Genomic DNA, 27,170 nt, shown 5'->3' with positions numbered 1-27,170 from the left:
TATTTGAATAAAATTGCGATGTTTAAGGTTCCGTCCTTTTTTCCGATATTTTATGTTTGAGATTTTAGAGTTGTTTATCAAAATATTTTTCTTGTACGTTTATGATAGGAAATAATGCAAAATAAAAACTCTAGTTCAAGTTAGCCCACAACATCGATCCAAAGACCTCGTCTCGTTTTTGCATATCTGATGGTCCTTTCACTTCGGACCTGTCAATAGGCGCAGCGCTCAAAAGACAGGGAACGAGGTCGGTCTACGCTATAGCCAACTTGTGAATAACACCTGCAAGACATACTAACTGAAAGTACACTAAACACGCTGTATTATCTTTAGGTTTGCAAGTGCTGATGAAGTCTTTAATAAGAGCAATGGTACCTCTGCTACAAATTCTCCTCCTTGTGTTGTTCGTCATCATCATATATTCAATTGTTGGTTTGGAACTTCTCAGGGGAAGATATCATTACACGTGCTTTTCAAATGAAACCGGACAGTGTAAGTTTTAACTAATGACTACCTAGTCGCCAGGCTTCTTTGTTTCTGTTCTAACCAAAATATTTTGGTTTTAAATTTTGCTGCTGAGCGTGGGTGTAAAAAACAAACATTGGATGTAATGGCGAAAACGGTGTAAGGGGGTGGGGTGTCACTTTAGATAGCTACGAATAAGTATGTGAGCGAAATATCCATTCCGACCTAGCGTAAATGATATTCAGGAAAAGCTCTTTGTAGCGGACACCATTGGCTCTACAAAAACGTGTTCGCTACAAGTATCTGCGTAAAGAGAGTTCATTGTGAGGGCAATGAATGTAGATTGACACCTCATATGTAGCGCGGCACTTTATCGCGCGCATGTCCAAAGGTTTTACTATAAGGCTTTGAGCTTCTTAGAAAAGTGTTGGTCCAGTATTTTACTGTGGTCAACACTCTAGTGCTCAGGGATTTTTCCTTTATATAAGAAAAACAAAAACCCTTGGGAATGAGGGTGCTGTAGTCAAGAAGGATGCAAAAAAAAAAAATTCTATTTGTGGGTAAGCATTGGGGTGTTTAGTCAACCAAGAATGGAAAAAAAATCTAATTTTTATTTTGTAAACAAATATGGCTACACTGCACGCGGTCCGCAGCACTACTTCTGGCAATGGTGCATTGTTTTGCTAGTCAAACAATTCAGGGGTTATTACTTTTTTATTCTCATTTATAAATAGTAAAACACAATTTCAGCTGTTTAGCTACAAAGCAAGCTAGGCTGTGTGGGTTTTAAGTTAGCTAGCTAACTTATCTGTAGAGTTACACAAAACTGGAAATATTATTTGGGGAATTCAGAGTTTGGGAAATTCAAAGTTTTTCAAAGTTTTTCATGTCTTTTTCGAAATGTGCAAACACCATCACTTGACCAGTGCACTGCAGGAAGCCAGTTGGCTGCAAAGGTTCTATTTAGACAGAGGTGTAGGTCAAGTAACCAATGTTGAAAATGTGCTAGCTGCACTTTCAAATAATGTTTGCATTATGGAAAAATCCAGTCCACCACTCGAAATGATCTAATCTATGGTAAAATTGGAGCAAGCTGATGTTAGATTTTAAGATTTTGGACCTAACCAAATAACCTAAAGATTATAAGTCCTAAGTCAGTCTAACATTGAAAATCTGTGAAATTCTCCCTTTTTCCTGTATATATATTAATTCTGAGGTTGTACATTTTGTTAATGGTGTTATATAGCTATATATATATATACTGGTATAAGATTGACTATGATGGGTACAATTCGCCCATCTAAGGATTGCCCCTGTAGATCTACTCTGTATCATATGAGGGGACAATTGATTACCATTTGGCTAGTGAAAAAACTACAGTTTAAAAAGCAATGATGAATAACTTTTGTAATGCTTTGTCATCACCTGCAGAAAAAATTGCTAAAACATGAAAATATTATGTGTTAAAAAAAGAAACAAAAGTGGAATTGCTGTGCTAAATTTCGTAAAATTGTAAAACTATTTTGTCCTTGTTGGATCCACAACCATTACTAAAGTTCTCCTTGCTGCTTAACAGCTGTGAGTTGAAAATTGCACAAAGAATTTTGCTAAAACTAGTTTACAAGAACGAGTGCACTATTTATCATGAAATAATGATGTTCGATGGTTGAACTGGAACTCGTGCTTGGTTAATGTCTGTATTTGATTGTTTTTGTGTACTACATTTTTAGTGATACTCCCAAAATATTCTTCCAAACCTCGCCCATGCGACTATACAATTGGATGGGGAAGAAAATGCAACAATGGAGAGACTTGCAGGAGAGCATCACCTGAAGAGTGGAGTGGACCTAACAATGGCATAACAACGTTTGACAATATGTTTTTATCCATGCTAACAGTTTTTCAGTGTATAACATTGGAGGGCTGGTCAGAAATTCTCTACTTGGTAAGACTATATTCTACATAGCTTTTATAATGTGAAAACCTTAGTGTATAGTAAACTTCACATTCTAGAACTTTGTGTGATTAACTTTGGTAAAGTATTGCAAAACAGTTAAATACTCAAACCAAACTTTATTAAAGAAATTCTATTCAATAACCCTGTGGAAAAATCCATGTAGGACAGAAGAACAAATAAAAAATTTTTTTTTAGAAATGTTGCCTTTATTGTATAGAGCTTGAAATGCTGATTAAGAAAGTGTCATGTAGTTCTGAAAAACGAGTAAAGGAATATATTAAGGTTAATGGTATTTTAGCAACGTTATCAATCTGTCTGCTTTGAAACAGGTTGTATGACCTAAGCAAGCAAATAAAACAATTATTGATTTTATTTTTTCAATGTACACAATAACAAGTTGCCTTTAAACTGTATTTTAGTTGCAAATTTAACCGACTGCATACATGCTGTTTTAATTGCTGTATTTTCATTTAGACTATGGACTCTCGAGACAGAGATTATCCAATTGTGACATGGAGTGCATTCATACTGCTTATAGTGGTTGGTTCGTTTTTTATGTTGAATTTAGTGCTGGGAGTTCTAAGTGGGTAAGTGCTTGTCTTTGTAGATTGATATTTTTAGTATTTTGGTAGTTCAGACCATATTTTAGAAATCTTAATCAAGAAAATAATTGTATTTATTAAGGCTGGCCCAAGGAGAAAATAAGGTAAAAAATAATTTTTAACATGTTAATAATTAACTGTGAAACACAGCTTCTATAATGAGCCACATCACCCTAGAGTGATTTTACTAAACATTTTGATTTAATTTCGTGTTTTCTTGTGCAGCTGGTAGGTTTCAGGTGTCATGTATGTAAAGGATGAATGATAGGCTGCATGTTTTTTCTTTAATAAAAGTTTAATAAAATCATGCAGCTATATAAACAAATACTTTTTCCTCATCATGTATAAATTTTTTCTCATACTATCTTTTACTAATAAGTCTTTTTTAAACAAAAACTTTATTTTTCTCAGAGTGGCAAAAGTTAAGTCTGGTATGCAGAGAGTTTATGCTGTCCACCGCTGCTTCTAGCACCGTTATAAGTTGACCCCAAAAACATTTTGCCTCTAAAACAAAATAAACAAGTTTGAATTAATTTCTAATATGTCTTGTTAATACTGTTATTCATTATTTTTTAATTTTTAAGAGATTAAGGTGTTGAGTCACAGTACGGTTGATCCATAGTCCTGTAGTTTCCTTGCGTTTTTGTTGTAGTCACTTTGATGTAAAAATGCATTGGATTTTTTGATTTAGAAAACACTTGAAAACATACTCAAAACAAAATAAGATTCACACTGTAGTAATGAAATATTTCATGCTATGGGTATTATTGATTACTGTTGTGAAATAATGTGCAATAAATTGCTTTTCAAACAACTGAAGATTTTAAAAACATTTCTGGCTACCAGTACTGTTTTTATGTAAACGTAACAGTTTTTATATCTATTCTAAAAATCTACATTTTTAGAGAATTTGCCAAGGAGAGAGAACGTGTGGAAAATAGAAAATCATTTTTAAAGCTGAGGAAACTACGTCAGATTGAACGGCAAGTTGATCATTATCTTCACTGGATTAGTAAGGCAGGTTGGTAGTATGTTTTAGTATGAATTCAATAGAGAACGTAATACAAAAAATTACCGATTTTTCCAGTGTTAGATTGCTGATTGTAATATTTAAAAGATAGATCATTCTCCAGACATTCAAAAAACCTTGCAAAACAACCATGCTTCAAACATCCCGGGATCATTCCAACACTGTATAAAAGAATCAATTTAAAAGTAACAACGCGTGAAGCAAGCAGTTTTTTATATTGTTAATGATAGGAGAGTTTGCCTGTCAACTGTCTCCCGCTCTCGCTGTTGCTTCTCTGGCTGTTCTGCATAGACTTCTGGTTCTCTGGTTGTTTTGTGATGACTCTTTTAGTCCTTATGCGTTTGTCCACAAAAACATTGTCCTAATGCTTCACCAATCCTTCCACAAAAATCCTTTACCCTAAATATATAGTGTCTCTTCTAAGGTTTGTTGTTTTTTCTGTTAAATTACACCTGAATAAAAAGCATGCAAAGTCCATGTTCACATGCAGGAGTCAGCACTAACAATGTCAACTGTAAAATAATTACTTAATAAGTACCGTAGTAAAATTTGAATTCACAACTGTCAGCACCTTTTTTTTAAAGAAGAAATTATTGATGATGATGACAATGATAATGATGATGACAACATTGAAGGTGAAGATAACATCACTGGCAATGAAAATGTGATTGAAACAGATGATAATGGAGCTAGAACAGGTTGAAAGAACTTTTTGTCAATTTTAATGTGTCAATATTTCCTGAATCACTTTTTTATTATTATTACTATACCCAATTTTTGTTTTAGGTGCAACTAACAGGATCAAGCACTGTAATAATACAGATGAAAGAACAAAAAGAGGATCTCCAAAGTCAAAAAAGAAGTATGCTGTTTTTCTTTTATCTATACTAATGTACACTTAGGTAACAAATTTGACAAATTCTTGCAAGAAGTCTAATCTTATGATGGAAAATTGTCTGTCAGAAATGTTATATGAATAACCTCTTTAATTACTGCCTGCAACATTTTCTTACAATTTTCCTGATGATTTCAACTCTTAATTGGGTGTTTACTCAAGTGTTAATCAGAATTCTGTTATTAGGTTATTTATGTTATCTTCACCATTCTCAGTTTTACTAAAATATAACTTGGTTGTGGATATCTAGCTGTAAGCTATCTCTAAATTAAAAAAAATAAAAGTAGCTACATACAACAAAATTTTCGAATACACCTTTTTTCTGTAATATAAACTTTGGCAAAAGTCTAAAGTTATGATTCAACAAGGCAACAGTCTCTGTAATATTTTAATTGTGTAATGACAGGTTTTTGTTGTTAAACTGACAATTTAGCAAATTCACGAAAACTTATTCCACAAATTATAATTAGTAAGTGATGGTTTTAGCTAGACAGGGTAATACAACTGTTGCCTGTGTTTTTATTTGAACCAAAGTTTGATAAAGTTTTCAAAATATCTTATATTTGCTTTTATTTAGAAGGAAATGTATTTCTTTGCACAAAATGGAACGCAAATTTCGTGTGAAAATTCGTCATTTAATAAAAAGTAAGGTGTTTTATTGGCTGGTTCTTCTGCTGGTATTCCTGAACACAGTTTCCATGTCTTTTAACCACTATGGACAAGATGAAGAAATTATAGAAATTCTAGGTAAGACGCCTATAAACATGCTCTTTGGCGTTTTACTATTAGTTTTCTATATGCTTTTTATAATTTTGTGTGTTTTAGATATCACTGAATTGGTTTTTACAACAACTTTCTTTGTGGAAATGTTATTACGAATTTTTGGGCTTGGATACCGTGATTACTTTCGTTCAGCATTCAATGTGTATGATTTTATTGTAAGTGGATTTTTCGGATGTTAAAACAATGTTTTTATCGAAGAAGTTTAGAGATACAAACAATATTGTTTTTTAAGCTGTCCTGTTTGTAGGAAAGGAATATCTGATATTTCTGTATTAAAAGTGCCTGAATTATATGAACTTACATAGATTTTGTTTTATATAGAAAGAGGCTGGGATCTTCGTTTAAATATATTTATTGAATCTTCATGTTGTAGATTGTCTGGCTTAGCATTGCTGATCTCTTATATAAACATTTACAAAACACTGGCAGTATTGGCGTCAGTGTTCTCCGATCTGTACGCTTGCTTAGAATATTTAAAGTTACACGGTATTTGTTTTTTGTTGTGTTTAAAAATTCTCTCCATGTTACATTTTGAATAGCATTATAATGTGTAAAAATATAATCATGGAAATCTAAATCTAGTACAATTTTTTTTTGCTCTTAGGTTTTGGAGTTCAATGCAAAACGTGATATCTTCTTTAATGAATTCGATTCGTTCTATTTTGAGTCTCATTTTACTGTTGTTACTTTTTATCTTCATATTTGCTCTGCTGGGAATGCAATTGTTTGGCGGGCAGTAAGCGACTTTAGTTCTTCTTATTTGCAAGTTCTTTTATGTGTTAGCAATATTTATACTAAATAATAACAATTTTTTTTTTTAATTTTAGATTTCACAGTATACATAAGGGAAAGTCAAGAACAAGTTTTGATAATTTTCCAAAAGCTATGCTTGCAGTATTTCAGGTGAATTGTTTTCTGTCTGCCTGTCTGTCTACTTGAAAAAAAAATTTTTTCATAGCGGCCATTTGAAAGCAGTACGGCATAATAAATACTATCTTTCTAAATTTTTTTTTAAATATCACATGACAGAAAGTCGACTCATTAGTGTATAAACAAATGTGACCTAAATTTTGTGACTTAAATACTTTAGATCATGACAGGTGAAGACTGGAACTCAGTTATGTATAGGGGCATAACGGCATTTGGTGGGCCAAAGTCAGTGCGTGGAATGCTTGCTTCACTTTATTTTATTTCACTTGTAATACTTGGTAACTGTATCCTTTTGTTTTTTTCTTTCCTGTCAACAATATGTCACATGGTTAAGAAGGACAGATAGAGTATTATTGTAATACAAAGGCCAATGAAATATTATTTTCTGGTTAACTTTTATGGATGCACCTATGTTAAATGCATTTGTGCTTTACAGTACAATTCTTACACGTTTTTTGCTTTCCCCGTGTTATTTGACCTTGGAACGAAAAAAAATATATAATGGCAGGTCAAAATTAGGTGGAATGCTTAAAGAGATAAAATATTTACAATTAGCATCAATTTTTTTTTTTGAAAATGTAAAGCCCATCTAGATCTTCTTAAGCTATGATAAGATTGGCACATCTAATTTTTTTCATTAATAAAATGAATCCACGTCTATTACTTTAAAGCATGACAAGGTTTTCTGGTTATAGTGATATGCCCAAAAGTTTGTACCTACTTTGAGCCAATGTTTGACCATCTTTGCTTAAATAATTTCCTTGACAAACATCAAGACACTTTGCTAAATGTTTTTTTGGCTATCGCAGTTGATAACTTAGCTAATGCACAAGTGTTAACTAAGGATGAGGAGGAAGAACTTCGTAGAGCTGAAGAGCAAAAAAGATTACTAAACATTATGTTCAGTCCTATTGTTGACAACCGTAAACAGAGCAAATGGACAAAGGTTCGATCTGTTCCCAAAATGCTTATGTTTACAAAACAGAAAGACCATGAGGAAAATCCGTTTAAGGGAATCACATACAAAGGACGACCTCCAAATTTGTTAAGGTTTGATCATTGCCTTTTTATTAATTAATTTCTTTCTTCTGTTTGTTCTTGCATTTTATAAGTAACGCAACATTAAAAAAAAAATTATATAGAAAATTTTTCTTTCAATATTTAGAGCACGGAGTGAATCAGACTCAGGTCAACAGGTAAAAACGTTTCACACAGAAATATCAGTCTTTCTTATTCAAGTTACATAGGCAAACAAATCGCTGACATGAAATGTTATTTGCGTATTTGTTAGTGCTGACATGAATTAGAATATCATTAATGCCATTTTTCATTTTAAATTTGTATCGTGTAAAATTATTTAGATTGATAACGATATTCTGCAGAAAACTGTTTTAAAAGCTCAAGCAAAATTTAAAAACGCAGAAATGCCGGAATCTCCAAGTTCAAATCAGAAAATATTTACACAGTGGTCTGTTGAAAGTGGATCAAAATGGCCCATTCGTTCTCTTTCAAATGACAGCGAGACTTCCAATCAGAAACAGACTGTTACGGTAAATCAAAATGCTAATGCTACAGAACAAAGTGAGTCAAGTAAGTATATGTTGTGAACTCACACGGTATTTACAAGCATGCTTGTTTTTTTATTTTGTTATTAAACACTATTTTGTTATTTTGGCATGATTTAATTGTTTTAACTATTAAATTAGCGTAGCATTTAAAAATTCTTGTGAATGTTTGTTATATTCAAATATTTGCACAACTTTAAAAGACTTAGGAATTTTTGTGGTGCGACACTGAGAAGTAATTTTTTTTAAGTACTTTCACAACAACAATTTCAAATTTTTGGTAACAGTACCTGATTTTCTTTCAGCGACAGACTTACCACTGAATTTACTGCCGTTGCCTGGCACTGCATTTGAATTCTCGTTCAATTCAAAGATTCTCCGCAGACGACAGCTTACATCAACAAAAGTTATCAATACAAGATCTTTGTTTCTATTTTCCCCATCAAGCAGGTATACTCTCATTTTGTTCAAAACTTTGTCAGATATTATGTTTGTTTGCTAAAAATTATCCGACTTTTTTTTAAGCATATCAGGTCCAGGATTTTTCAAACATATTATGATCACGGGTATTCCCCCCCCTATCCTCAATAACGTTTGATAGATAGACTTGTCCAAATTAAATCAAATTTATCACACTTATAGTAGGCCATGAAAGGAACAAAATCGAAGCAATCAATTTTTTCTTATGTTAGCACTTTTTTTTGACGTAGTCGAAAGTTTGAAATTTGTCCAAAATATCACTATCTGCATAGAATGCGATTACTTTAATTCTTGAGCAAATTTTCGCATTCTAATTAAATTTTCTGAGAGGCAAATAAAAGTTATTTAACAAATTTTCCTGTAGTTGGCATAAAAAAGGCCAAAACTTGCCTAAAAGTCTGGCTTTCAGGTAAATTGAAAAAATCAGGAAACTGGATTAATCACAGGTTGAAAATTTACAGAATGATTCCCCTTAATAAAACGAAGTTATATTGTAAATTTCTAAGGCTAATTCAACAAAAGGTACTATATAATCCTGACAAAAATTATTGTACTTTACTAAAGGATTTCATAGAGAATGTTGGGGGAGTTTTTCAATAGAATCTTGAAAATATTCCATAAAAAAAATTCAAAAAGTCACAGCAAAAAAAATTGAAAGATTTTCTGCATTCATGTTGATCCCTTTAGATTTCTAACCTTTTCTTTTTTAGGATAAGAACATGGTGTCACAAATTAGTCAACATGAAGCATTTTGAACACATCATGTTATTTTTCATTTTGTTAAGCAGTTTATGCCTTGCTCTGGAAGATCCCAGAAACAGTCAATCTGAAACTAACAGGGTATGAATAGGGTTTAAACTTAGTTTTAGAAGAACATTATTATATATGCATCATCTTAAAAACTTATTCTATATTTAGATGCTTTATTTCATTGATATTGGATTCGTTACAATATTTACGTTCGAAATTATTGTTAAGGTACTTCAGTCTCCTTTCTTGAAATCCCTTAGAGGTAAAGCGCTATCTTTAATAATTTACCTCTAATTTTTATTCCCAGTTGATTGATCAAGGTGCTGTGTTACATAAGGGATCGTTTTTGCGTGATTGGTGGAATGTAATCGATACGTTGGTTGTGACATGCAATATTGCAGCAACTGTACTTATGTAAGCTTCAAAAATTTTTCTTTCTTAGTGTGACTTTCCTTATCAAACAATCCCCCTTCCCCCCCAAAAAGCCCCAAAAATCTTTAATATATTATCCTTTTTGCCATCTTGATAAATACTGCAATTTATTTTTAAAAAGGTCATTTACAGGAGAACTAAAAACATGCACTTTTATTGAAGAGAATGCTCTTTAAACAAAATATGGCAACTGCTTGAATAACTAAATACATCGTTCTATATACATACATTGTTAGTTGGTACAAAAATCCAAAATAATATCTGAAAATTTAAGAATATATAACCTACAAAGTAACTCGTATACCTGACAAATAACAAGTTCATTTATTACATAGATTTGTTTGTGTTTTGTTATTCTTTATGGAATGATTTGAGCTGCTCCTGATATGGATATAGGTCATCTGATATATCTGCAGGCATTCTATTGCATGCATCTTCAGTATGTTGTTTGATGTAGTCTGCGTCCTCTAAACTTTGTAAAAAATTGTTAATTTTAGAAAATATAGCTTCTTGCTTTTCTTCCTCTTCGAAGCGGTTTAAGTTAGTTCTTGAATCTCCCAAACTTGAGACTAATGAACTCACTGACCCAGCTGGAGTTAGAATTGGCGAGAAAATCATTGAGCGACGTTGTGGGCTTCCAGGACAGCTAAAGGCATCAATTGTGGACAAAAAGTTTTCGGCTGCCATACTTGGATGTTGTTTTAAGACTGCCGTATCAGTTGGCAAACTCTGTCTTCGACCCCTTAAGCTTAATAATGGAATTTTTAACGGTTCTAAATTTTGCGATTGTCTTTGGCGATACCGCTGATTCATAGGCGAATATGAACCAACAATGGGAGGTTCATTGACAAGCTTTTTTAAGTAGAATCCATCGTGTTTACTTTCCATATCGGATGCCATGTTGTTTTTGTCTTCTTGTTTATTGTCTTCCTCTACTCTCACTTCAATATTCCTTCTTTTGTGTCGCAATTTAACGACACTCTCTGTTGACTTCATAGTGCTCTCCATTATATTGTTGTTGTTTTTGTTATTTAATAAAGCTTTTCCAATCAATTTCACTTTTGTTTGCTCTCCAGAATATCTTTTGTTTCTGAGTTTATAATCCTTTTACTGTTCTGTTATTTTTATCTTGAGATTAAAAAAATTATTTTAGCATGTTACACATCTCAATAATATAATTTTTTTTACAAGTGCATGAGTCAGAGTTTCTTTTTCTCTCTTTTGATCTGTAAAAACAAAAAAAAGTATTTTTTTATATTATGTATATATATATATATATATATATGTATATATATATCAGAATAAGTACTATGTAACAGGTGATTCAAAAAATAAAAAAATAATGCTGATGTAAGCAATTTATTAGTGTAAAACAGAAATATTGTTTTAAGGAAACAATATTTTTAAAACAAAAGTTATGTTAAGAATTTTGTCTTACATTTTATTAAAGTTATTTTAGTAAAGATAAAAAAAATAATTAATTTTCAACAAACAGCATAAAACCGTTTAATTCCTTTAAGTTCTTAGCATCATAAAAACATTTGATTTCGTACTTACTGATTATATTTCTATATTCTCTAATTAAGTTTAATTAATGTTACTTGAATCCTACACAGTTATTGAAGTTAAGAAATGAACTTTAAAAGTACTAAAAAAACAGATTTGACCTCATTATTCTTAATTTATTCTTAAATTTTAGCAGCTCTGTGCTGCAGTATTCTCATATAAAAACACATACCTTTAGCGATGACTTCTCATTGTATTTTCCACGCACAACGGAAAATCCATTCGACTTTAGGTTTGTTTATTTTTATGTGGTAAACAAACAAATCACTGAGATGTTTTGATAGATTTCAAGACAAATAAAAATCACAGTTTTTGAAGTTTTAACACTGTTGATGTTTATAAGATTCTTACTGAAGAAAGAAAGTTTGTCTGTTTTGTACTTAGTTTGATGTTCCAAAGTGAAGTACATATCCAAATAAGCATTTCCAAATAAACTGTATGACGCAGCTGTCATTATTCTATTTTTATGTTAACACCCACTTTTGTGAGATAACATAGCTATTGCATCATCAGTTTGTTTGTTTTTACAAACTCAATCTTTTTTTTCAACAGGCCTACAATTTGAATACTAATTTTTTTAAAACACGGTTGCCACACGACCTCAAAACTTCTCACATCTTCTTAATTTACAAGTGTCTCACCAAAACCCTCTCAAATTTCATCTGAGAGGAGACCTTTTTAAGAACTTTTTTCTCTAATCTTCTTATTCTAAGTTTACTACTTGCTACATATCTTACATATCTCTAAACTAACCCAGAGGAAGTAAGAACCTTTTATTGTTAGAAAAAAAATAAGAAATGAAAGTTTTGCTTTGAAAATTTAAGACTTATAATCCTAAATATTTATTCTTCAACTGTAGTGGTTTTGAAGTCATAGCTATAATTATTTAAAGTCTAACTAAACTTCCATGTGAAGGTTACATTTTTGTAAAAGAATGAAAGCTACCAAACACTTTGTATTTATTGAGTTTAGAATTGTCCAAATTTGGACATTTTTTGTTCTATCACATTAGCCGTTCGGTTTTTTCGATGTTCCTCATTAGTATGTGGGTAGGATAACTACTTAATTTATTTGAGTTGTTTTTTCTTTCATTTGCAGGCTGGGTCAGAATGAAGACATCAATTCCACCATTGGTGAAAGCACCTTAAAAGCAATGCGCATTCTAAGAGTTTTTCGACCACTTCGAGTTGTTAACAAATTAAAAGGATTAAAGGTAACATAATTTTTTTTGACCTATGTTTAGCAATCCAATAAATAACATAGATTTTCTTGATATTTTGTTTTGTAAAAAAGAGATGCTGCTTTTTGTTCTGTAAAAGTGTCCAGCGATCAATAATCAGGAGAAGTTTTTTCCCTGAAAAATTTTTTGTCAGTGTGAGTTGTTTAAAACTTACTTACTAGTCATTGCAATTTTCAAATACAATAGCTACGCTTTTTATTATTGGGAATATCTCATTGTCTTTATAAGTCTGTGTTTGTAAAAAAAAGTTTTTTTGCTCTTGTAAAGTTTTTAAACTATGAGTAGGCATCTTGAGACAATATTTCTCTATTATTGTAGGTTGTTTTCCAGTGTGTCGTATTCTCATTGAAACGTGTTTTAAACATCATCATCATTGCTGTGCTTTGTTTGTTTATGTTTGCTGTCATTGGAGTTCATCTTTTTCAGGTAAACACTTCATACTCCTTTTATATGTACTTTAACGTTTGTTATAATAATTTACCTGGGAAAAAGGATTTTACTGAGTTTCGGGTTTCAAAACCTCTCCACTAGAAAAACCCTCAAAGACATAACCCCTTCACAAGACAATCCCTCGAATACACAACCCCTCCACTAGACAATCCCTGGACTGTACAGCCCCCTCCCCCCCCCTTAACTAAACAATGCTTCAAATTGTCAACCCCTCAAATAGTCCTTCCCTCCATGGTCAACCCCTTACATAGTCAACCCCTTGAATAATCAACCCTGTCGAATTGTGAAACCCTCGAATAGTCAACCCCATTGAACAGTCAACTCCTTAACTAGACAACAAACATCAACCATACTATTTAGTGTAGAGTTCCGGAAAAGATTAATTTGTCGTATCTAGTTGCATTTCATGTCTAATATTAAACTGAAGTCCCATCAAAAGTTAACACTAGATTGCTAGCCAGTATAGTATATGTTACCAACCATATTACACTTCATTACTAAGCGTAATTCTATTATATCTTTTCTTGTAGGGAAAATTTCACTACTGTACTGACTCAACCAAACTGACAGCTGAAGAATGTCAGTAAGTATCTTGTTTGTATACAAAAAGTTTGCATTTGGAACAACGATATATTCAACATGGCATATGTTGGCACCATAACATTTTTAGTTTTGAAGCAGGCATTTTGAACTTTAGTGCCTTATATAAAAAAAATTGATGTTGGGGCGGTAGAGTACGTTGGTAGACTTAAAATTAGATTAACGAAAACAAAATAAATTTTCTGATCAGTCAACTGTACACTTTGAGTGAGAGTAAATGAATCCTTTTATAAACTGACCACATGCAACAACGTCCAACAAAATTTGGTCATGACTGTTATACAGTCCAATTTGTCACTTCAAAATTTTGTGAATATCAGACTACCTATAATTTGGTTACTGGATTATTAAGGTTCAATTAATTAACTGGATTATTAAGTTTCTACAAATTCTGTTAAACTAAGCACTCCTAGCCTGTCACCAAAAATTTTAAAAACGTTTAGTGGCCAAAGATACGCCTAAATCCCTTTTTTAAAAATAAAAAATTGATAATTTAGTATATTTTTCATATCAGAAAGAAGGTAATTTCCTCATTTTTAAAATGCTTCACAGTTTAATTACGACAAGACCAACAATAAATTTTAAAGTAAAAACAACATTTTATAGTTTACAGTTCTATATTTATAGTTTATAGTTCTTTTATTCTAGTATTAATAAAGCATTTTATTTGATTGCTCATTTTATATATCTTCCATGAAGACTTGTATATTTTATTCAGTTGGAAAAGATTGATGTAAAACAATCGAGACATGCACTGTAAACTTAATGTTGTTCTTACTTTAAAAATTTTATTTTAGTTGTTTGACAAAAAATCAACAGCGGGGAAAGCTAAACCCTCTGGACACGTGTTTTATCTCATCTCGTCTATTTTAGGGGACATTTTTACTACTTCAACGACCCTGTAAACAATCCTGATTTGTTCTCTGTAAGTATCACTCTCCTCCCCAGTTGTTTTTCTTTTTACCACTTTTCTTTCCAGTTTTTTTTATCAAACCCATTTTGTTACAATGTATTGTTTGCACACGTGCTTTAAAATCGAGGAAAAAATTTTAGAAAAAAAGTTTTCTACAAACCAGCTTCATCGACCAGTAGTGTGTAGTGTTGCTTAGGTTGAGTGCACCTATGGATGATTTGTGGTTATCTACAACGTTCCAATTTTTGAGGAGTTTAATAATGTAACAGAATAAGATTTTAAAGGCCAGGGTTCATCGAGCAATGTTTATTTATTTAGATTGAGAAAAGGGAATGGAAGAACTACCCCTTTCATTTTGATCACGTGTTAAGAGCAATGTTGACATTGTTTTCATGTGGTACTGGCGAAGGTTGGCCAATGTAAGTCCGATCTATGTGTCTGTGTGTCTTTGTTTCTTGTTTTTGTTATTGATGAATTTTGATTTTATTTCTCAAATTTTTAAAAAAATCATATAAAGTGACTCTGCCTGTATTTTACGTACTAACTGGCCTGAAACATTTTATTGTAAATATGTATTTTATGAACGCAAAAAATATCTGACTCCCTTGATTATAGCAAAAAAGAACCTTAAAATTTGAGATTTTTTTTCTCTAGCTACTTTTCAGTTCACCTTTTTTGGTATTATGTAAAACCAAGTTAAGTAGTAAGTATTTTTCTGTTTAGTGTTATGGAAAAATCTATTGATGCGACGAAAATGGATGAAGGTCCAATTCCAGATAACAACATGTTTATGAGTCTCTACTATGTATGTTTTGTTGTCATCTTCTCCTTCTTCTTTTTAAACATCTTTGTTGCACTTATCATCGTCACTTTTCAAGAACAAGGTGAGAAAGAAATAACTGGCTGTGAGCTCGATAAAAACCAGGTAAAATGTTTTGTTCTTCTTTGCCAGGAAAGTTGAGGGATAAGCTTAAAGAAACATACGCTAGCCTAGAAAGTTTTTGGGGTAAACTTAAAGAAACATACACTAGCCTAGAAAGTTGAGAGATAAGCCTAAAGAAACATACACTAGCCTAGAAAGTTGAAGGATAAACTTAAAGAAACATACACTAGCCTAGAAAGCTAAGTGGTAAGCTTAAAGAAACATACATTAGCCTAGAAAGTTAATGGGTAAGCTTAAAAAGCCATACACTAGCCTAGAAAGTTGCGGGATAAACTTAAAGAAACATGCACTAGCCTAGAGAGTTGAGGGATAAGCCTAAAGAAACATACACTAGCCTAGAAAGGTAAGGGGTAAGCTGGAAGAAACAAAAGAAACATGCACTAGCCTTAAAAGTTAAGGGGTAAGCTTAAAGAAAAGAATAATTCGTTACTGTTCACTGCTTTTTTCTTTATTATATAAGAAAAAACTTTAAACTATTGTTGATCACATTAAAGTGTGTTTAGGAAAGTGTACAGGGCTGGGTTCATATATGGAGTTTGTAGGACAATGGGTGTTGTTTGAGTTGGGTGGTTGCCGCTTGCTGTATCTTTCATTCTGTTTTCTAACCAAGTTTTACTTCTATTTGGTTTAGAGAGCTTGTCTCCATTTTGTGCTGAACGCGAAACCACGTCAAAGGTTCATGCCACAAGACAAGAGTGGTTTATCTTACAAAATTTGGCGTGTTGTGGATTCAAAACCATTTGAGATTGTCATTATGACTCTTATCGCTGGAAACGCCATTGTTCTCATGCTATCAGTAAGTTGCGTACCAAGCTCTGTTTTGATTGTTTTTGTTTCGGTATATTTATTTGGTGTGGCTTCCTGCAGAATATAAAAGAGGGTCTTGTGGAGATTTATCTTTCGTATTTCCTGAATGTGTTGTTTTTACTTTTTACATGACTTTAATAGCGCATCGGTATATAATATAATCCGCTAAATGACATTGCTATTAATAATTGTTCACCTGATTTCGAAAAAGAGATAATTTAAGACATTACTAAATAGCAGTTGTAAGAATTCTTAAGATTTTAAACAATGTCTAAGTAGCGCCGCCATGTAACACCGGAGCAACCTTCAAATTTTGTAAGCCTTAGGAGTGGTAATTAAATTAAACTCTATTCAAGTTCAAGAAAACTAGTCAATTTATCCCTGTAGGAATAAGGTGTTCTGTCTGTTTAGAAGGGTTTTTTAAAGAGTGTATTTCAATAGTGGAGGGCTTGTAAAGAGGATGGCAGATTTCATTAAGGAGTCTTTTTATTATTGTAGGAAGATGAACAGAATAAAGATAGCGTTCGAATATTGGTCCACGTGAATCTGGCTTTCACTTTTATTTTTACTTTGGAAGCCATGTTGAAATTGATGGCATACAAACTTGTAAGTCTTTTTGTGTACAAACAGTACCCATATTGCTAAGATGACCCATATTAATGCTTTTAATTGTTTAAATGAGTTTATTTTGTGTTTAGAATTACTTCCGGGATAGTTGGAACGTCTTCGACTTTTGTATAGTGTTAGTGACATTAGTGGGGGCTATCATTAACATAACAAATAAGGTGATACGAACTTTGTGGTTACCATATTCGTTTATGTTTTTCCCAGTCCTTTTAGCTTACTGACAAAAAATATTTTACTCGGGTGATGTTTTGTATTTGTTTTGAACTTTTTGTCTTTCGGGCACTGGGTGTTTTCTCGGTAATTCCGTGGGATTGTTCACAATTAACCTCAACAATTTTCTCAGGATTTGCCTCCTTGTTCAACTTCGTTACCCCCCGCTTTGACGTCATCTTGTGAAAAGAGACCCCTCGCACCAAGTCGAGATATTCATATTTAAATATGAGAAAATATTTATTACAACAACATCAACAAAACGTTTTGAAACAGATAACTTTAAATTTCCACTGTCATCATCACAAAACTCTACTTTTAATTCTTACTCACTGCTCTTGTCGTCTTCATGATTAACATCACATTTATTGTAAACATTTTCATGATAAACTTTTGCTCAATTAGAAAAATCATGAATTTGAAAATCGTAAAGGTTAACGTCGACAGTGGTGCCACCTGACCTCTCCTCTCCCCATGCCAACCAGCGTCAACTTTAGCATACTGTAACCCTCCCCCTCTCTTCCCAACAGCAGACGTCATTTGTGATCAATGTCTGATGTTAAAAGGGGAAATCCAGTAAAAATCACTTTTTTCTTTTTTGTTTTATACGTTTTATACGTAAAATTATTGTACTAACCTTCGCATATTCAATTTTTTTTCTCATACAAAAACAGACAGGTGCGATTTAGGACTGGACCCGATTATAAATAATGACATCACATCGTGCAGAAAGTTTAGGCGAGCGCAGAGAACGTTCATGTTAAGACCTATAGCGTACAATTAAATCGCTTTTTGTATGTAATCTACGTTTAAATCTTTAAAAAATGGCTAGTTGCTCTACATTTCGATGTACTGGAGTGCCTCTTTAAGAATTTGTAACGAATTAAAACAATAATAACCCGCCCAATTTAAGGATTTTTCTCAGTAGCTATGCCTTGACTCAAAAGATCAACTTTGGCTTTCATTTTGTTTTTTAGGACTTTCCAATCGACCCTTCTTTCTTCCGACTGTTCAGAGCATTCCGGTTACTAAAGTTGCTTCGACAAGGTTACAACATTCGGATATTGTTGTGGACGTTTCTTCAATCGTTAAGAGTAAGATTGCTGCGTTTCTTTTATCACGATGTTTTGAAATGTTGTGTCAAACTATTCGGACTGACTTCATCTGGGCGACAAATAGCGACAAGTAAGCAGAACAAGAACGATTTAGCAGACGAACGAACGACAAAGCAACGAAAGGATGCGAGGACCGGACGAACGAAATAACGAGTAATGGACAATTGGTCAAACGAACAAATAAGAAAATAAACAAAACAAAAGTAATTTACTAATAAACAAATAATAAATAAAAAACGAACGAACGAACGAACGAACGTACAGCCAAACAAAATTATGAACGTACAGTCGAACCAACGATCGAACGAACGAACGAACGTACTGTCGAACGAACAATCAAACGAAAGAACAGTCGAACAAATATTATAGGTGTCTTCTTATTTATTTAGGCACTCCCATACGTCGTTCTTTTGATAGCGATGTTGTTTTTCATTTACGCTATCATTGGAATGCAGGTATCTCAAAGCTTCTTTTTTTGATTTTCAAATTCATCAAGTCTAAAAAACAATGATGTTCAGTTTTTATCTTATCACGTGATTGGTTTTTTTAGTTATTTAGCAAGGTCGCTCTTGACAACCGAAGACAAATCAACGAATACAACAATTTTCAGGGGTTTTTAAGCGCACTGGGCGTTTTATTCCGGTAAAACTGTTGTGTAGTTTTCAGCATAAAGTTTGTATTATGGAGACAAAATAATAGTCATGTGTTTTAAGAAAATGTTTTTTTTTTGTATATAAAAAACCCAGAAGAAACTTACAAATAGGGTTGGAACAAGCGAGACACAAGAATTGTCTCGTTTATTGCAAACATAACTGGGTTTTCTTCTTTGTAGATGTGGAACCGGTGAGGCGTGGCACTTAGTAATGTTGGATTGCTTCGATCATGCTCTATGCTACAATGATAATAATTTAAGATGCGGTTCAACTGTGGCGTCTGTCATCTACTTCTGTTCCTTTTATTTTTTCTATGCTTTTCTGGTACGTTTTTTTTTTCATTTTTTTTTAATTTTTTGACAGGTTTCTTTTGCTGTTTTATAGATTTCTCGGAACTTTTTTTTATTATTTCTTCGGATGCTTGGTACGTTTCTTGTACTTTCGTGTTCTTTCGCTGTGTTTTTTTTTCTTTCTGCTATCTATTTAACCAACAAGAAATTAGGTTTGTTTGTTTTAATGTCTGTTAACATAATGGAATGTGTGTGAACAGAATGGATCTAGATCTATTGCAATGGCAGGAATAAAAATGAAACAGAATATTCCATAGTTATAAAATATGCTTCTGTTTTTTTTTGTTTTAGCTGCTAAATCTTTTCGTTGCCGTCATAATGGACAATTTTGATTATCTAACAAGAGATGAGAGTATTCTTGGGCCTCACCATATGGATGAGTTTATGAGGGTGTGGTCGGAATACGACCCTTCTGCAGCGTAAGTAGGCGGTGTATAGAGTTTATAAGCGCTCACCTACCCGTACTAAGGCTAGATGGCGTGAACGTGTTTAAAATGGCCGAGTTTAAGGAATTCTACGTTGTTCTTACAAATAAGGGAACCGTTAGGAAATACTGGTTGGTGTATGAGTGGCTAGTTGAGTGGGTGAGAGGGTGGATGGGTGGTTTGAGCTGATCAGTACCCCGTACTAGCTATGCGTTGAAACCACGGTCGTGGTAAAGAAATTTTCACAAAAATTCCTAGAATTTTGACAAAAATCTAAACAAGCCTTAAAATCCTGGATCTCTACAATTTTCTTCTGGAAAATAAGTAAGATATTCTGGAAAGTCTTAAAATGCCTAGGAAATCAGAATTTTTTATTCTATGTCCATCATATACTTGATAAATCAAGTGAAAACCCTGAAACTGTACCTTCCTTTAAAATAAGAAGCTCTCTATTTTTCATTTTTGTTCTATATCCTCCCCATAACAGGATAACACAAATTTTGCTCACACTAACTCTGAGTATGAATTTATATGTTAAAGTCGTTCTTTTTTTAGAGGTCGAATTCCACACGAAGATATATATCAGTTGATGTGTGATATGCAACCTCCAGTTGGTTTTGGTAAAAAATGTCCACGCTTTCTCGCATACAAGGTAAACCTCGTTACCAGGCTACTTACCGAAAACATTGCACTATACTCTATATACTTATGACTGCATATCGGTTTTTTATTTTATTTTCAAAACAGTTCTCGCTTAAACACCATTCCTATACGGATAGTATTTTTTTCGTTAGACGGATGTGCCATGATAAAGATTTACCTATGTATACGCACCATTCGAATATATTATCCAAGTTCATCACTAACATATTGCCGCACGTAGTGTAAAGGTTTGTCTGCGGCTCCCAGTTCTTGGGACCGCGGATCAAATCCTGCTCGCTTCAAGGCAGTATCTTAGTGATGAGCAAAGTAGTTCTTCTTCAATATGATAATTGTTGCTTAACAAGTGCGGCAAATTTGATTGGTCGATTGGTACTTAAGGTTGTGCATCATTCAATGATATCTTGTTGGCACGTGTAAGTAAAAAGGTATGTCGCAAGGATGACATATGCGTTGCTCTCTTGGTATGTCGTAAGGAGGTAGTGTCCTCGCCTCGTCTACTACATGTGCTAGGGAGATAGCATCAAATGGATAGCGCAGCCGATAAAGCAATAGTGCGGCAAGGCGATGACCTCAGGTTTAAGTCCCACTCGATCTATTATCTTTGCAGTGCGTGGGAAGCAAATATGCAGGTGTACGTATACTAGTATGTCTCACATATACACCGCTGTTCCTTATTTAGTCTTTATTTTATAAACTGTGTTCATGATTGTAGCGTGAGTTTGTTCCCACGGCTTAATTATCAAATCATTAAGAATCTTCCACTAGCGAAGAATTCTCAAATATTTAAAGGTTTACACTGAACGCTTTGTTTGTATTCTGTGCCTTGTTTACTGTATTCTGTACTTTGTTTACTGTATTCTGTGCTTTGTTTACTGTATTCTGTGCTTTATTTACTGTATTCTGTGCTTTGTTTACTGTATTCTGTGCTTTATTTACTGTATTCTGTGCTTTGTTTACTGTATTCTGTGCTTTGTTTACTGTATTCTGTGCTTTGTTTAGTGTATTCTGTGCTTTGTTTACTGTATTCTGTGCTTTGTTTACTGTATTCTGTGCTTTGTTTACTGTATTCTGTGCTTTGTTTACTGTATTCTGTGCTTTATTTACTGTATTCTGTGCTTTTGTGCTTTGTTTACTGTAATCCTGTGCTTTGTTTTATTGTGTTTTTGTCTCTTGTGTATAACGTCGTGTTTATCGTGTTTTGCTTGCGTCAGTTTTTTGGTGGTCAGTGTGTAAAGTTTCTGGGTTGTGTATGTGTACGTATGTGAAGATTCGTGATTTATCTCCCTTCAAAATATCATATGAAAAACATCATTTTACAATAGTTGTCTATTGTTTTCTAGCGTTTGATGAAGTTAAACATGCCGATATCAGGAGACAATACTGTCTCGTTCACTCCAACTATCTTTGCGTTAGTTCGGACTTCACTTAACATGACACATCATGAAAAGGAATGCTTTCGTGATAATAATTTTCGTAAAATCATTAAAAGAATATGGCCAAACGCGACGCAGAAAACGTTGGATATGATGATGCCAGAACAAACAGGTATGTACTTCATGTAACCCTGCATGAAAAGGACACTTAAATTAAATATTTTAATTGAATAAGATATTTTTGCGAGGTAAACTACAAATGTAATTCTTTGAAATTTTAAAATTACAATTGCTGGTGATTAAGATCTAAATGAAAAAAAACATGATTTATTTTTTGGATCGAAAATTTTTTGCTTAACTTCAAAACTTCGCTTAAAAATTTTGAACAGATTTTTAACTAGAACAACTTTAATTTACGAGAATCTTGAATGATTGCAATCAAATAATATAATGGGTGCGAACTTCTCCACACAGCAAAATAATCATGACGCCCACTCACTTCTAAAGCGGTCTTTAGTTGCGCAGTTGTTTTAAATGACAAAAACTCAACTAAGCATCTAGCGCCAACGTAGCACATACTAACATCATTAAGAATTAATTCACAAAAATAAATTAACCACGGTAACATCTGTTTTCTGTAGTACTAAGCGGACAACAAATAACTATCGGGAAAATATACGCAGCTAAACTTATCTATGAAAGCTTCAAAGAGATCAAACGAAGAAAGAATTGTACGCTGCCACAGTTTGAGGTAAGCGAGTCAAAAATTGAGCCTTGTTTGCATTGGTTGGTTACTGACGGTTTTTTAAAATAATGTTTTTTGTTGTTTTAGATGTTTGAAGCCACGCACAGGGTTAGTCAAAATTTTTCTTTTAATCTAGGCCAGATTTCTCTATCCATGCCTGTTTTCTTCGTATATGTCGTATATTTTCTTAATTTATGCACATTTTCTTAATATATGCATGTTTTCTTAATATATGCATGTTTTCTTAATATATGCACGTTTTCATGATATGTTCTCGTTTTCTTTATATACTCACATTTTCTTAATGTATCCACGTTTTCTTTATATATGCGCGTTTTTTTAATATATGTGCGTTTTTTTAATATATGCACGTTTTCTTAATATATGCACATTTTCTTAATATATGCACGTTTTCTTAATATATGCACGTTTTCTTTATATATGCGCGTTTTTTTAATATATGTGCGTTTTTTTAATATATGCACGTTTTCTTAATATATGCACATTTTCTTAATATATGCACGTTTTCTTAATATATGCACATTTTCTTAATATATGCACGTTTTCTTAATATATGCACGTTTTCTTAATATATGCACATTTTCTTAATATATGCACATTTTCTTAATATATGCACGTTTTCTTAATATATGCACGTTTTCTTAATATATGCACGTTTTCATGATATGTTCTCGTTTTCTTTATATACTCACATTTTCTTAATGTATCCACGTTTTCTTAATATATGCACGTTTTCTTTATATATGCGCGTTTTTTTAATATATGCACGTTTTCTTAATATATGCACATTTTCTTAATATATGCACGTTTTCTTAATATATGCACATTTTCTTAATATATGCACGTTTTCTTAATATATGCACGTTTTCTTAATATATGCACATTTTCTTAATATATGCACATTTTCTTAATATATGCACGTTTTCTTAATATATGCACGTTTTCTTAATATATGCACGTTTTCATGATATGTTCTCGTTTTCTTTATATACTCACATTTTCTTAATGTATCCACGTTTTCTTAATATATGCACGTTTTCTTTATATATGCGCGTTTTTTTAATATATGTGCGTTTTTTTAATATATGCACGTTTTCTTAATATATGCACGTTTTCTCTATATATGCACGTTTTCTTTATATATGCACGTTTTCTTCATATATACACGTTTTCTTAATATATGCGCGTTTTTTAATATATGTGCGTTTTTTTAATATATGCACGTTTTCTTATTATATGCACGTTTTCTTAACATATGCACGCTTTCTTTATACATGCACTATTTGATATCTTAAAAGTTGAAATTCATTCTTTTTTTATATATATTTTTTCAGCGCGGAAATTCATTCTTCCGTAAAATGATGGGTGTTCTACGTACGTCGTCGCAACCGTTAGTGATGGATAAAGCTCTCCGACCTCGCGAAGAATACTTAACACAGCGGCGTCGCTCAAACACTTTTAGTAACACATCCACACATGAAGGGTAAGCATGATGTTGATGTCATTTCTAGACAACCATTTCTTGATTGGAAGTTTAGTTATTTTATTTTTTGCGCCCTTTCTGGGCGTGCATACAAAGCAAAACTCGATGCTTTTTTGGTCAGAAGATACTTGTGAAACAATATAAGGTGGACACCATTTGGCTGTTGAGTTTAAGCTCCAACAACCTCGTCTCAATGGCTTCTTTCATGTCAAAAAGAGAAAGATAAGTCCTAGGAGTGAGGTTGGGGATCTTTTTATTTCTAATTTCAACGTATGCTGTATCTCTAGTATAAATCGTTTTTTCGTTATATAGGCTTAAAGAGGAAGCGAGGCCATCGGTACGGGGTCGTTCTGTAAGTACAGTGAATCGGCCTGTTGAACTCTTCGCTCCAAGAATTCGTAAAAACACTCTTCCGTTGCTACATCATAACTTCTCTACTCAAAGCATGGAAGTAATACGAAATGAAAGCGTGATACCGCGAAAGTCAACTATAATAGAAGACAAGGTAAATTTTAGATTTATCTGTTTCTCCCTCAGACATTTTCTCTTATTTTCCGAGATGTAAAAAGTTTGTTTCATTTTTTGAGAGAGTGTCTTAGAGAAGGGTATTGAAGGCGTTAAATTTAGGGAACTTTTTGTTGTCCTAAGTTATTCCAACTCTCCCTCGGCTTTGCAAATTTAATTGAGTTGTTTACAAAAAGAAACTGTTAATTCCATATTTTTCATGAAGAATGATGACATGCACGAAGAAGAGAAAGAAGAAGAAAAAAGTGACGAAGAAAAAAAAGAAATGGCGCAAGTCTTACAAAATAAAACAAACACATTAACAGATAGTTTAATAACAGCTCTTCGTGATCCAGCCAAACCAATACTATGTTTTGTTAATCCGCAAATCCATCGAGAAGATAATCGGGTATGATAATCAGTTTTGTACAACTTCGTCCCCTATGCTCCCTAGCGCTATTTTCACGGTAGCATCATTGTAACAACAACAACAACAACAAGGTGTGGGGACGAGGTTGTGTACAGCAAACACTTTCTTGAAGCTATTTACGTTTGTTGTGGTAGCTTGAATCGAACATCACACCAAAATGTTTGACACCCAGTTAACCTTCTGGCTGCGAATTACGTAGTAACCTCCAAGAAAGCGAATAAAATATGACAGCGTATTCTGATTTATCTCATTGGCTAAATTCAGGGGTCTGTTATCATTCTGTTTAATTACGTGGACTTCCCATTTTTGCATCACTGTATAAAGCGGAAAATGTTATAAAGATGGGTGGTGGCCTAAAAGATATGCTGACTGAGCAAAATTTTGGCTGTTTGCTACATCTTTTTAACAGCAATTAACAAAACAGAAAAACCATTTAAAAAAAATCATAATCAAATTGAACATCTAATACCATCTTTCATCCCGTCTTCGAGCTGAATTCAATTATACAAATATTTTTAGGTGGAGGCACTCTTAAACCTTTCTTGTACAGGGGTAACGCAAATATATTGCATTAAATTAATATAACCTCAAGGCATGCTTTCAAATCCCTATCAAAATTGTGAAAGTTCGCCTCTCCCCCTTTAAGTCTTACTATAAAAATCTATGTTTGCCTAGCTGGCTGTAACATTTCAATTTCACTCTTTTCTATATTATTTTCCATTAGGGCCAAAGCGACGCTGAACGTGAGAATAACTCCGCTAGAACGAACGAAAACAATCTTGAAAGAAGACATTCAAATCCGCGCATGCGCCAAAAAAGAGTGACAGTTTCCCTGCCTATGATTCAGTTAGAAATTCCGGTTGAACGAGACAGCGATTTTATAGATATTGGAAGCAGACATAGAAATAGTAATTTACCGAATGAACACGAAAACATTCATAACGATGTGCCAGATTTAATAAAATCGACACAAAGATCTAGAAGACCTGGGGTTCATTCGAGGTCGTCATCTGATAGCGTGACGGTCGATGTTCTTGACGACATTAACGCGTCATCGTCTTCTTCTGATTCTGAACATAAAAGTGAACTTGAAAGTGAAGCGAGTAGAGAAAGTACGGCAGACGATTCTTGTTCGAGTAACCGATCAGAGGAGATTCTACGCGAATTGAATAATCATTTAAATAAAGCAATGAGTGACGGTGTTCAACCTCATTGGATATATAAAATAAATGAAGATGATGAAGACACGTGGTGCTAGTGTAACTCGGCCTACTGTAAATAATCTAGTATTTTTTGAATAATGCAAGTGTGTAAAAAGACTTTAATTTTGACCTGATTTTTTATATATTTATTTTTTGAAAATCCAACATTGATAATCAGTTGTTGTTTTTTTCATATCAAAACATGAAAATGATTTTCCCATGACTAGTAATATTGACATTTTAATAAAATTTAAAACTAATAACTTGATTAAGTAATGAGAACATATGGTATTCGTTTCCGTCTGTCATTAAGGAAGCAATTTTGCGGTGCAATTAATTCTGCTTATACTTCAGTCCTTATTCTTAGATTTTATGTTTACACCGAGATGCAACCTCATCCCCAGGGCTCCTTTTCTTTTTCTGTCAATCTAGGACGTTGAGCAGAAAGAGAAAAAAGCCCTGGGGACGAGGTTGCACCGAGATGATGGATGGGTTAGTCTTATGTCATTTTCTAAGGTGCAAACGGAAAAAATGTTCTGAGATTATCCTAAAGTTATGAAACGTGTATGCGTTGTCAAGAACAATTCACGTTCTTTTTGCATGCAACCTCATTTATGGTGGTGAGGGTGGAGCATGCCTTACGTTGGTAAGGGGAGAGAGTATTTTTGACTTACGGGTTGCTTGTTGATCAGCACCTAGTCTGTTTCACCGAAACAGTACTGGCTTCGTGAATCCTACCTTTGGATTGTGTTTTTTGGTAGTAAACTGAACTCACAAAACTATAGGGAGAAGGAGTATGAGGCGTGAAAGTCATCAAGGAAATGGTTTAATTTTTGGTCCAATTTAAAACTTCTCCTAGCAACTGGGTTGCTATGAAAAAAATAGTTAGGATTCTACTGTAAAATCGCTAACGTTGATACCCGAACAAAATTTTAGAAAATTTGATAGCGTGCCAGGAAAT

General features: G+C 33.1%; 2 protein-coding genes across 5 annotated transcripts in view; one reads left to right on the top strand and one right to left on the bottom strand.

The window, feature by feature from the left end:
* LOC130628971 (voltage-dependent L-type calcium channel subunit alpha-1S-like) overlaps positions 1-26,383 on the top strand; it is a 35,690-nt gene extending 9,307 nt beyond the window's left edge. For 3 of the 4 annotated variants that reach the window (XM_057442040.1, XM_057442037.1, XM_057442041.1), the window contains 41 exons: positions 334-492; positions 2,196-2,410; positions 2,897-3,009; positions 3,930-4,045; positions 4,639-4,752; positions 4,841-4,916; positions 5,527-5,696; positions 5,775-5,887; positions 6,106-6,218; positions 6,337-6,468; positions 6,560-6,635; positions 6,823-6,946; positions 7,439-7,712; positions 7,828-7,858; positions 8,024-8,252; positions 8,533-8,677; positions 9,418-9,547; positions 9,626-9,685; positions 9,765-9,871; positions 12,554-12,668; positions 13,014-13,121; positions 13,676-13,728; positions 14,619-14,670; positions 14,977-15,077; positions 15,382-15,583; positions 16,233-16,397; positions 16,907-17,014; positions 17,107-17,193; positions 18,223-18,339; positions 18,750-18,815; positions 18,911-19,002; positions 19,193-19,337; positions 19,655-19,782; positions 20,344-20,440; positions 21,792-21,996; positions 22,466-22,575; positions 22,657-22,677; positions 23,925-24,073; positions 24,386-24,578; positions 24,804-24,986; positions 25,732-26,383. In XM_057442040.1, the coding sequence (XP_057298023.1) occupies positions 334-492; positions 2,196-2,410; positions 2,897-3,009; positions 3,930-4,045; positions 4,639-4,752; positions 4,841-4,916; positions 5,527-5,696; positions 5,775-5,887; positions 6,106-6,218; positions 6,337-6,468; positions 6,560-6,635; positions 6,823-6,946; positions 7,439-7,712; positions 7,828-7,858; positions 8,024-8,252; positions 8,533-8,677; positions 9,418-9,547; positions 9,626-9,685; positions 9,765-9,871; positions 12,554-12,668; positions 13,014-13,121; positions 13,676-13,728; positions 14,619-14,670; positions 14,977-15,077; positions 15,382-15,583; positions 16,233-16,397; positions 16,907-17,014; positions 17,107-17,193; positions 18,223-18,339; positions 18,750-18,815; positions 18,911-19,002; positions 19,193-19,337; positions 19,655-19,782; positions 20,344-20,440; positions 21,792-21,996; positions 22,466-22,575; positions 22,657-22,677; positions 23,925-24,073; positions 24,386-24,578; positions 24,804-24,986; positions 25,732-26,265 (5,528 nt within the window). In that variant the 3' untranslated portion in view covers positions 26,266-26,383. The remainder of the gene's footprint in view (positions 1-333; positions 493-2,195; positions 2,411-2,896; positions 3,010-3,929; positions 4,046-4,638; positions 4,753-4,840; positions 4,917-5,526; positions 5,697-5,774; positions 5,888-6,105; positions 6,219-6,336; positions 6,469-6,559; positions 6,636-6,822; positions 6,947-7,438; positions 7,713-7,827; positions 7,859-8,023; positions 8,253-8,532; positions 8,678-9,417; positions 9,548-9,625; positions 9,686-9,764; positions 9,872-12,553; positions 12,669-13,013; positions 13,122-13,675; positions 13,729-14,618; positions 14,671-14,976; positions 15,078-15,381; positions 15,584-16,232; positions 16,398-16,906; positions 17,015-17,106; positions 17,194-18,222; positions 18,340-18,749; positions 18,816-18,910; positions 19,003-19,192; positions 19,338-19,654; positions 19,783-20,343; positions 20,441-21,791; positions 21,997-22,465; positions 22,576-22,656; positions 22,678-23,924; positions 24,074-24,385; positions 24,579-24,803; positions 24,987-25,731) is intronic. The other variant, XM_057442039.1, reaches the window with a different exon arrangement.
* On the bottom strand, positions 10,041-12,087 carry LOC130628977 (uncharacterized). Its single transcript, XM_057442050.1, has 2 exons — positions 11,628-12,087; positions 10,041-11,115 (listed from the first exon to the last, which is right to left on the bottom strand). The coding sequence occupies exon 2, from the start codon at positions 10,895-10,897 to the stop codon at positions 10,241-10,243; it is 657 nt and encodes a 218-aa protein (XP_057298033.1). The 5' UTR covers positions 10,898-11,115; positions 11,628-12,087; the 3' UTR covers positions 10,041-10,240.
* Positions 26,384-27,170: the final 787 nt, after the last annotated feature.

Source organism: Hydractinia symbiolongicarpus, chromosome 15 (assembly GCF_029227915.1).
Source record: "Hydractinia symbiolongicarpus strain clone_291-10 chromosome 15, HSymV2.1, whole genome shotgun sequence".
NCBI classification, from domain to species: domain Eukaryota; kingdom Metazoa; phylum Cnidaria; class Hydrozoa; order Anthoathecata; family Hydractiniidae; genus Hydractinia; species Hydractinia symbiolongicarpus.
Note: the sequence above shows the minus strand (reverse complement) of the source record. Positions and strands in the feature narration are given on the sequence as shown.